The sequence below is a fragment of the Diabrotica virgifera genome, chromosome 6, assembly GCF_917563875.1.
Source record: "Diabrotica virgifera virgifera chromosome 6, PGI_DIABVI_V3a".
Classification (NCBI taxonomy): domain Eukaryota; kingdom Metazoa; phylum Arthropoda; class Insecta; order Coleoptera; family Chrysomelidae; genus Diabrotica; species Diabrotica virgifera.
Genome location: NC_065448.1, coordinates 152,282,257 through 152,294,388, shown reverse-complemented (window position 1 = coordinate 152,294,388; position 12,132 = coordinate 152,282,257). Strand labels below are relative to the sequence as shown.

The window sequence follows — 12,132 nt, the reverse complement described above, 5'->3', positions numbered from 1 at the left end:
GCCAGGTCATGGTTTTTAGCCTTGGTGTGCTATGATTTATCACTAGAAAAATTTCTAGCCTTACAGGACGACCGTTAGTCGGAGGGTTCACTAGCTCTTAGACTAATAGGAATATATATCTTTCGTACCCTGATATGTTTGTGTTTTTTTAGAGGTATAGAACTGTGAAGTGGAATAAAACAAAGATTATTTTTTATATTGATATATTTTTTTATTTTTTATATATTTTTTTATATTTCAAATATGATTTCTGGCATATGACCGCCACGGCTGGCACTGACGTAGTCTAATCTAGAAGTTCAATTTTCTACGACTTTTTCCAACATTTGTCGCCATAACGCGGCGAATGTTGTTCTCCAATTGGTAAATCGTTTCAGGTTTATCGGCATAGACTAGCGACTTCACATAACCCCACAGAAAATAATCTAGCGGTGTCAAATCGTACGATCTTGGAGGCCAATTCACGGGTCCGAAACGTGAAATTATGCGGTTACCAAACGTTTCCTTCAATAAATCCATTGTGGCATGAGCTGTGTGACATGGTGCGCCGTCTTGCTGAAACCACAACCCCTGCACATCATGGTTGTTCAATTCAGGAATAAAAAGTCAGTAATCATGACTCAATAGCGGTCACCATTGACTGTAACCTTCTGGCCAGCATCGTTTTTGAAGAAGTATGGACCAATGATTCCATACACCCATAATAAGGCACACCAAACAGTCAATTTTTCTGGATATAGTGGTGTCTCAACATACACTTGAGGATTATCTTCACTACAAATATGAGAGTTTTGTTTATTGACGTAGCCATTCAACCAAAAATGGGCTTCGTCGCTAAACAAAATTCGCTTATGAAAGTCGGGATCAACGGCAATTTCGTTTTGGGCCCATTCACCGAATATACGCCTTGCTAGGTGATCGTGTAGCTTCAATTCTTGCGCGAGTTGAATTTTGTATAATTTTGAATTATCATTTAGAGTAAACGAGGTGCGATTAATCAAATTAATTGCTCTGATGGGCGATTATGTATACCATAAAATAGACGTAGTGCGTCATACGTATTTCGAGCAGAACCATGATTTTCAAAATAAATTTGTACAATTTGGAAGCTTTGTTCAGACGTCAGTCTACTCATATTGAAATGACAAACCAAACTAAGTATAAATCACGTGACATCTGTCAAAATGGCCGCCAGTTTTCCACATTTCTTTCCATTTCCTTCTATCCATGACCAATGCTTGTGTTTCCTACCATTTTATTTCTCTTTTTTAGGCCACTTCCTTCACTTCTTCTGTCCACGTCTTTCTTGGTCTTCCTCTCTTCTTTCTTCCCATATCTTTCGCTTCATATGTCTTACTAATTTTTCTTCTCTTCTCAGTACATGCCCGAGCCATCTAAGTTGTCCCTGTTCGATTGTTGTAACTGTGTGTATTTTCAGATTTTCCCTAAAGGTTTGATTTCAAATTTTGTCTTTCCTTGTTTTTCCCTCTATTGTTCTCAAAAATCCCATTTCTGTGCTTATTAGTCTATTATTTTGTCTTTTTGTTAATGCCCAAGATTCACAGGCATCACATTTTTTTTTTACTATTTTCGTTTTTATAACCTTAGGTATTTCTTTCTTATTTAAAAAATTACTCATAATATTATTGTACAGCTTACCAGTCTTTGCAATTCTTTCATTTATCTCATCTTCTAATCTTGCATCCCGGTTTGAACAGGTCTACCTGTTCAAGTTGCTTGCCATCTACTTCTATTTTATGTTTTTCTTTTTGTCTTCCAATTATCATTGTTTTTGATTTTACTTTGTATATTTTCATATTTATATTTTCTTGTAATTGTTTTTCTCATTCTCAACTTTCAATATCCTACATTATATTTTCTCCATTTGTGTTTGCATTTTTTATTACACCATGTAGTAGTAGGTTAAAGAGTAGTGGGCTCAGGACACAACCCTGTTTTAATCCAATGTTGCTATCGAATATTTTTGATTTTTCATTCCTTGTCCTAACATAGTTTTGTCGTATAAACTTTGGGTGCATCCTATTAGATCTTGTTAAATTTTTCTCTTCTCTAGTATGTTCCAAATATATTCTGTTTTAATTCTGTCGAAAGCCTTTTCCATATCTATGAAACATGCATATATTCCTTTTCTGTTTTAAGAGCCTTTTCTACTATTTGTCTCATTATGAAAATCTGATCGTTCGTGCCTCTTTCTTTTCTGAAACCACTCTCGCTCTCCTCAAAGGTGTTTTCTAGTTTTTCTCTTAGCCTGTTTTCCAGTATACTAGCATACAGTTTTCCTACTGTGCTTTCATTCCTACTATTGCTATTTCATACTGTGCTTTCATTCCTACTATTCCTACCATTCCTATAGAGTTTGAGCATTCTTTGCTATCTCCTTTTTTATACAATGGTGTTAAAATGCCTATCTGTCAAACTAGTGGAACTTTCTTTTCTTTCTTAGCTTGGTTCATGATCATGATGTTTACTAGTTCTTGTCTTTCTTCTTTCTTCATTCATGTATTTGACCATTTCTGCAGTTATATCGTCATGTCCTGGTGCTTTGCCCATCTTGATTTTGTTGATTGCATTCGTTAATTCTTTTTGTGTTATATTTCCTATCTGTTTCTGTTGCTCTTGTGGGGTGTGTTAATTTTTATTTTGTTCTATATTATTTCCTTCTACTTGTTCCACTTCCAGTATGTATTCTCATATGTATATTTAAATTGGACCTTTGTGAAAACACGTTTGAGCAAATTTCACACACATACGGTTTTTCTCCAGTATGCACCCTAGTATGTAACTTTAAATGATTCTTTGTTGAAAACTTTTTAGTGCAAATATCGCATCCAAATGGTTTTTCCCCGCTATGTAGCCTCATATGTTCTTTTAAGCTATACCTGTCTGAAAACGATTTGGAACAAATTTCACACGCAAAAGGCTTTTCTTTAGTATGCACTCTCATATGTCTTTTTATAATAGTTTTCGTTAAAAATTGTTTTTCGCAAATTTCGCACACAAACGATTTTTCTCCAGTATGTATTCTCATATGTGTTTTTAAATTATGGTTTTGTGAAAACACCATTAAGCAAATTTCACAAACAAACGGTTTTTCTCCAGTATGCACCCGCATATGTCTTTTTAAAGCAGCTCTTATTGAAAATTGTTTAGCACAAATTTCACATGCAAAAGATTTTTCTCCAGTGTGTGTTAACATATGTTTTCTTAAGCACGAACTTCCTTGAAACTCATTGTTACATATTTCACATAAAAAACGTTTGTCACCAGTATGTACTCTCATATGAGCCTTCAAATTATTCTTTGCTGAAAACTTTTTAGTGCAAATATCGCATCCAAACGGTTTTTCCCCATTATGTATCACCATATGTTCTTTTAACTCGGCCACGACGGTAAACGATTTGGAACAAATTTCACACTTTTCTCCAGAATGCACTCTCATATGTATGCTCAAATTATATTTTTTTGTAAATTTTTTATTGCAAATATTACATGCAAAGGGTTTTTTCCCATTATGTATCATCATATGTTCTTTTAAGTTGGCCATGACTGTAAACAATTTTAAACAAATTTCACACTCCAAAAGTTTTTCTCCAGTATGCACTCTCATATGTATCCCTAAATTATATTTTTTTGTAAATTTTTTATTGCAAATACTACATGCAAAGGGTTTTCTCTTAGTATGTATTTTCATATGTTCTTTTAAATCGGACTTCCCATGAAACATTTTGGAGCAAATTTTACAAGTTAAAGTTTTTCCTTCTCCAGTGCTCAGACTTGGATTAGCAGTTAAACATTGATTCAAAATACTGTTGTTTCTAAGATGATCTTTAAATTCGTTGCTAGCATCAGCTTCTACCTCTTCCCAAGGAATACCTAAAATAATTATCTATTAAACCAGTATTATTATTTAACGAAAAGTAAAAGTATAATAGTATAGGATTGTGTAAGGCATGCACAAGGGGGAGACTTGGAATATACAGAAAACGAAGACCAACTGCCATAGTTAATCAGGATAACCAGATAGTGCTGGGTGAAAAGGAGAAAATTGATATATGGGAAAACTGCATCCAGGAGAGCTCCTCTACGACGAAAGACCCATTAGTGAAGTTTATACAAACGACCAGCTGCCATCCCTTCAATCACTAAAGAGGAGATAGAAAAGGCAATAGTAAATTCAAAAAACAATAAGTTACCTGGACCCGATGAAATCCCTTCAGAAATACTCAAACTACTAAATGAAAGGGGAATTTCAGCACTACACAAAATATTTAATTTTATTTATGAAACTGGTTGATATCCTCAACAGTGGCTACGTTCTACCTTTATTCCCTTACTCAAGAAAGTCGATGCAAAAAGATGTGAGAATCACAGACTCATTAGCCTGATGAGTCACACTTTAAAGATATTCCTAAAAATACTACATCAAAGATTATACAAAAAATGTGAATGGGACATCAGTGATTCTCAGTTCGGGTTTAGGCAAGGTTTAGGAACAAGAGAAGCAATAGTAGCAACACAGGTGCTGGTTCAAAATTGTTACGATATGATTATTGGGAACTAAATTTGATTCTGAGTATTGAGAACTAATCTTTGTTGGAATTTTACTGTGCTGGACAAGCGGGTAGTGAGATCCAAGCAACCTGAGAGATCTCATCTGCCTTCTTAGCTCCAGCGATTCGTTGGCTTGAAAATTTTAGAAGCCACAAATGGTGTAACTGGAATATTAGTTCTAATAATGGTTTATTTTTAATATTGTTAATATTTAAAGTAAAACTTTCGTTGGTTCAAAATTCATAGTAAACAAGGTAGGTATCAAAGACATGCTGTATTTTGTTTAACTTACTGTGATTTCTATGGAGAAGAGGTTTAATTTTGAGATACTAGTTTCTGTGAGTAAAAAAGAGACAGTATAAAAAGAATTTCTTGAATAACTTCAGACATGTGCAAAGATATAATGGAAGAACTATATACAATAATTTTGCATTAACAAAGTTAAGTGACTCAGCGACATTCTGTCTATATTGTTTCTTCAGTATGTCTTGTTTATAGTATTAACAAATCTGTTTTTGTCTAACCAGGTAATTAAACTTTTCACTGCGGGATCCGGACATATACGTAAAATAATTTTGGGCCTGTACAATGGAAACCAGCTTAATATGCGTAACCTTTTTCGGCATTCGCTACGGTAGCCGTATGAATCAGATATTGTTTGCATATTGTATGTTGCTCATAGAATAATAGGCATGTTATATCAAAATTTACAATACATTTAAAAATTCATACATTTCAAGAATCTAACACCAAAAAATATTAACAGTCACAACCAGGTTGATCAGCACAGGCATGAAACAGCCGTACCACAGACCATACTACTTTTATAGCTAGCCACAGTGAAAAGGTTAAAAACACGTCTGAATTCTAAACAACTTAAAATACAGCATTTATCTTAAGAGTACAAATCATTAAACAATATTAAATGGGCATTGTGACAAAAGATAGAAATGTTGGTAGAACACAAAAAGTCAAAATAAAGAATTATTTTTCAAATAATATTTGGTGTTTATTCTGGTGTTCCTCAGGTTGCCCATCTAGCCCCGATTCTTTTTAATGTGTTCATTAATGATGTTAATTCCATTTTTAATTACTGCTCTTTTTTATTATTTGCAGATGTTTGAAAGACATAAACAGCTATTTTAATCTTCAGAACGACTTTGATGCATTGAGCAATTGGTCATCTCTTAACCTCCCCCCATTGAATCCCAATAAATGTCATTGCATAAGTTTCTCAAGAAAACAAACTCTATCAAATTACGACTACTACTATGTGAACAATGATGTGTCTTTATTTCGTGTTACTTAGGATACTTAGGACTTAATGATTCTTTTCAATTCTGATTTAACTTTTACAAACCATTTTACCAGATTGTGAATAGAGGAATGAAAATGTTGGGATTTATAATTCGTAATACTAGGTCCTTGTCAGCTTATGCATCTAAAGTAGTTTTTACAGCCTATGTCAGATCCATTTTAGAATAATATGGATTTGTTATATGGAACCGACACTATTACGATTCAGTTAAACAACTGGAATCAGTTCAACATAAATTCCTTAGATATATTGCATTTAAACTTGGATATGCTGGAGGTACATATAGTTACGCAGAATTACAAAATCTTCTGGTACTTACATCTCTGGCAAACCGAAGATTGTCAGCGGACTTAATTTTTTTGTTTAAAGTTGTATCCGGAATTGTTGGTTCAGAAGAACTATTATCCTTGTTTAGATTTCGTGTGCCTTTAAGAGTTACAATGAACACTGTTTTGTTTGCAACTAATAGTCACATAACCAACTACGGATTCCATGCTCCATTGCCACAATTCATGAGATTGGGTAATTGTTATAATCTAGATGCAACAGGGGTTTCTTTACCGAAATTTCGTAGACAGGTGGACAATCTACTAACGAATATGTACTCTGATAGAAAGGTACGGCCCTGTAGCGTTTTAGCATAGGATTTTGCGTTCCAACTGAGTAGGTGCTATGGAGGTGCATACCTGACAGTGACTACGGACTATCACCGCCCGCACTGCAGCCGCAACATCCCTCGTCAATAAGCCTGCTTATAAACGTGACCATCTGTTTCATATAAAAGCTTCTTCTAGGAGTTGTATATTCTTTGAATCTACTAATTTTACTGTTTTTTGCGTTTTTTTTTCTCTTATTGTTTTTGAATCAATATACAGGGTGAGGGAGATAAAAGTCCTATTAGAAATATCTCGAGAACTAAAGGAAACAGAATCATGAAAATTGGAATGAAGGGGTTTTGAAGAGTGATTTCTTTAATGAAAATATTTTCATCGATTTGCTACTTCCGGTTATACTGTAAGTGGCTTATAACTTCGTTTTTTTAAATGGAACATCCTGTATATTTTTACATTTTTGGATTCTCCTGGATGTCTTCTTTCTTAAAATATGAGTTTTTGTAATATTATACAGGGTAGTTTAAAAGATAATTACGTTTTTTTCTTAATTTCCTAGCAATATTCACACCCTGTAGAAATGTAGTAGTTTGACATCAAAAACTCTATTTATGTTCAAATGATTTTTAATATAGTCTACTATTGTTAAAAATTGTTAGTATAGCTAAATGTTAAATTGTACTATACAGGGTTGGTCGAAACTCGGAAAGAGTATTTTCTGAGTTTTCTTAAATGGAACACCCTATATTTTATTATTGTAATGAAATGATATTTTATGCTACATTTTTATTTCTTAAGCATTCCCTATACCTAACTGCTTTAATTTGTGAGTTATTGGTGATTCACGCAAAACATTAATTTCAACAAAAAATACGTGAAATTTTATTAGGTTGGCAGTGAAAATATTCAATCACAAATAATTTTTCGGAAACAAATACATATTAATCTAGACTGATCTTTAAATTTGCCAATAATTGTTGAGCTATCAAAATACCTACGTAGTTAACATTCTTGGCGCTATTAACAATTAACCAAAAATTAAAGCATTTAGGTATAGGGAATGCTTAAGAAATAAGAAAGTACCATAAAATGTCTTTTCATTGCAATACTAAAATACAGAGTGTTCCATTTAAGAAAATTCAGAAAATCCTCATTCTGAGTTTCGACCAACCCTGTATACTAAAATTTAACATTTAGCTATACTAATAATTTTTAATAATAGTAGACTATATTAAAAATCATTTTAACATAAATAGAGTTTTTGATATCCAACTACTACAATTCTACAGGGTGTGAAAATTTCTATGAAATTAATAAAAAAACGTAATTAGCTTTTAAACTACCCTGTATGACATTACAAAACCGCATATTTTAAGAAAGAAGACATCGAGTAGAATCTAAAATGTAAAAATATACAGGGTGTCCCATTTAAAAAAAACGAAGTTTCAAGCAACTTCCGGTATAACCGGAAGTGACAAATTGATGAAAATATTTTCATTAAATAGATCACCCTTCAAAACCCCTTCATTCCAATTTTCATGATTCTGTTGCCGTTAGTTCTCTAAATATTTCTAATAGGCCAGTTATCTGCCTCACCTTATACAGGGTGTAACAAAAATACACGTCATAAATTTAATCACATATTCTGGGAACAAAAATAGTTCGATTGAACCTAACTTACCTTAGTACAAATGTGCACATAAAAAAAGTTACAGCCTTTTGAAGTTACAAAATGAAAATCGATTTTTTCCAATGTATCGAAAACTATTACAGATTTTTTATTGAAAATGGACATGTGATATTCTTATGGCAGTAGTATCTTAAGAAAAAATTATAGTGAAATTTGGACACTCCATAAAAATTTTATGGGGGTTTTGTTCCATTAAACCCCCCAAACTTTTGTGTATGTTCCAATTTAATCATTATTGTAGTGCATTAGTTAAAGACAATGTTTTAAAAACTTTTTTCCTCTCAGTACTTTTTCGAAAAATCAGTTTATATCGAGATATTTTGAATATTTGTCAAATCCACCACATATTTGTATATGGTTAAGTACGATTATGGAGACTGGGTAATAATATGAACATTTATTTATGATTTACATTTTTAGGTATATTTTGAACCATATTAAAAAAGAAGCCACATCTCGATAAAAGAGGCCTTATTGGAAAAATACAAAGAGGCAAAAAAGTTTTAAAAACACTGTGAATAACTAATGGTATCGCAGTAATAGTTTAATTGGAACGTACACAAACATTTGGGGGGTTTAAAGGAACAAAACCCCCGTAAAATTTTTATGTAAACATATTAAAAAAGGAGCTGCAACTCGATAAAAACTGCCTTATCGAAAAAATACTGAGAGGCAAAAAAGTTTTAAAAATCTAGTTCAACTAATGGCAACACAAAAATAATTTAATTGGAACGTACACAAAAGTTTGGGGGGGTTTAAGGGAACAAAACACCCATAAAAGTTTTACTATAATTTTTATTTAAGATGTTCCAGCCATAAGAATTCCACATGTTCATTTTCAATAAAACATCTGTAATAGTTTTCGAAATATTCGAAAAAATCGATTTTCATTTTGTAACTTCAAAGGGCTGTAACTTTTTTTATGTGCATATTTTTACTAAGGTAAGTTAGGTTCATTCGAACTATTTTTGGTCCCAGAATATGTGATTTAATATGTGATTTAATTTATGACCTGTAATTTTGTTACACCCTGTATAGTTGTGACATGGGTTTAAGTAGGTTACATTAATTTGTTTAAGTAGGTTAAATATTTTATTATTTTATTTTCACTTTTATTTGTGTAATTTTTATTACTTTTGACATTTGTAAATATCAAATATTTGTATATTAGTATGGTATAGTTAGACCCAAACCCAGACATCCAAAGTGAAAGTTATCCTCCAACACCAAATTGTTCTATATGGTCCACATAATGTTCAGAAAAAAGTCACACCATTTTGAGCGTCAGGTTTGGGGGGAGAGGGGGGAGAAATCTGCAAATTCGTAGTTTTTTACGTTTTTCGTTAATATTTCTAAAACTAAGCGGTTTAACATGAACAACCCTCTACACAAAATTGTTCTACATTAAATTTGAAATAAAAAAGGCAATATGCATAACCCTTCTAAAATGAACGGTTGCAAAGTTACGGAGGTAGTATAGTATAATTGGTCCAAAAAAAAGGCCTAACCCAGACATCCACAGTAAAAGTTTTCCTTCAACACCAAATTGTTATATATGGTCCACATATTGTTCAGTAAAAAGTTACACCATTTTGAGAGTCCGGTTTGGGGGGGAGATGGGGGAGAAGTCGGTAAATTAGTAGTTTTTTACTTTTTTCGTCAATATTTCTAAAACTATGCTTTAGCGTAAGGAATGTTCTATAGAAAAATGTTCTACATGAAATTTAAAACAAAAAAAGTTCTATACATAATTATTATAAAATCAACGGTTCCACAGTTACGGAGGGTAAAATGTGGAGGTTTTCGATACTTTTTATATTTACCGATTTCTCCCCCTCTCCCCCCCCAAACCCAACGCTCAAAATGGTGTGGTTTTTTTCTGAACATTATGTGGACCATATAGAACAATTTGGTGTTGGAGGATAACTTTCACTTTGGATGTCTGGGTTTTTGGTATAGTTATATCATAAATATTGCCCAAAAAATATAAAAAGTATCGAAAACCTCGACTTTTCACCCTCCGTAACTCTGGAACCGTTGATTTTATAACAATTATGTATAGAACATTTTTTGTTTTAAATTTCATGTAGAATATTTTTGTATATAACATTGTTTACGCTAAACCATAGTTTTAGAAATATTGACGAAAAACTTAAAAAAACTACTAATTTACCGGCTTCTCTCCCATCTCCCTCCCAAACCGGGAGCTCAAAATGGTGTAACTTTTTACTGAACAATATGTGGACCATATAGAACATTTTGGTGTTGGAGGAAAACTTTTACTTTGGATGTTTGGGTTAGGCCTTTTTTGGACCAGTTATACTATACTACCTCCGTAACTTTGGAACCATTCATTTTAGAAAGATTATGCATAGGGCCTTTTTTATTTCAAATTTAATGTAGAACAATTTTGTATAGAAGGTTGTTCATGCTAAACCGCATAGTTTTAGAAATATTGGCGAAAAACTTAAACAACTACGAATTTACCGATTTCTCCCCCCCAAACCCGACGCTCAAAAATGGTGTGACTTTTTTCTGGACATTATGTGGACCATATAGAACAATTTGGTGTTGAAGGATAACTTTCACTTTGGATGTCTGGGTTATGCCATCTTTTGGATCAACTATACTATACTATATGTTCTAATTGAACTATTTTTGTATGTTCTATTTCAGTACTTTATGTATGATTGTAAAAAAAGGTTTTACCGTTTAATAAATAAATTAAAAATATAAATATAGGTCAATGTTTATCTACTTACTTTTTTCAGTTTCTCGTTTTTCTTCAAATAATTTATGTTCACCATGCTGTATTTCATTTTCATGCTGCATTTATAAGGTTTTTCTTTAAAACCAAATAATCAAATGCATCATTTGCAGTTTCTCTCTTGGGTTCCTCAATAGTTTCAGTTTTAAAGGTATGGAAAAGGGTATCCCACACTTCATTATTATCTATTTCTGTTTTACAGGACGTTTCATTAACTTCTTGTTTTAATTCCATGTGATTAAACTTTATTTTGTTTTTGTATTTAATAAAAATATTTCCTTAAGGAAATTCAAGTAATAATAGATTAAAGATAAATTATTATTAGTTTTGTTTATAAACATTGAGCTGTCAATGTCAAAGTAAATGTATATGACGTTTATAAACGTCAGATTTGACTGACAGTTCACATTCTTTCTTGAAACCGCCTGCCTCTTACGACGTAAGCTTTAAGCTATCAGCTATACAAAGATTACTCAATTTATCGTAGACTCTGCCGATAAGGATAAGGTAGAGTCGTGTTTGGGAAAAGTCGCACGCCCCTTATGTAGAAAAATAAAAGTTACGTATTTCGCTGTGTCTAGGTCAAAGATCTTATGGGGCTAGTACACGTTGGGCCAACGTGTACAGGACCACTTGGCATGAGTTTGCGATTGGCGGTCAGCGTTGGTCTACAAACCGAATTTTGTCGGTATTTGGTGCACAAATCAAAGGATTTTTGGGACTTGCGCGATCTGCCAAACAGCTGTTTGGTTATGAACACGTTGTTGTCGTTGAGTTTAAAATATTTGTTTTCTCTTCTCATAATACTGACACTGTTTATTAGTATTAATTTTAAGGTTGTGTTTTAATATTAAGAGGAAACAGTAGCGATCAACAGGTAGCGAAAACGCGTTCCAAGATTGCGGCTGTAATTTTGAATATTTTTTCGAGATATTTGGCACACGTATTCGTAATATAATAAAGAATGGCGGTACAGAGCCCAATTTGAAAAATATATTAATATGTGGAAATTACTCTGTAATTAAATACAATTCGCTCCGAGCGTTAACAAAGTGTCAAAGCAAAATCGACCGACCTGCTCATGGTGGCGGTTTTTTGAAATTTTATAAGGACGCTTTGTGTATGTTTAAATGAGACATTTAAAAAAATGTCGTGTCACGCTAGTGATATTATG

The 12,132-nt window shown here is 32.7% G+C and overlaps 1 protein-coding gene across 1 annotated transcript; it reads right to left on the bottom strand.

Moving 5' to 3' along the window:
• Positions 1–213: 213 nt before the first annotated feature.
• Positions 214–11,298, bottom strand: LOC126886966 (zinc finger protein OZF-like). Its single transcript, XM_050654171.1, has 2 exons — positions 10,954–11,298; positions 214–3,894 (listed from the first exon to the last, which is right to left on the bottom strand). The coding sequence occupies exons 1-2, from the start codon at positions 11,021–11,023 to the stop codon at positions 2,672–2,674; spliced, it is 1,293 nt and encodes a 430-aa protein (XP_050510128.1). The 5' UTR covers positions 11,024–11,298; the 3' UTR covers positions 214–2,671.
• Positions 11,299–12,132: the final 834 nt, after the last annotated feature.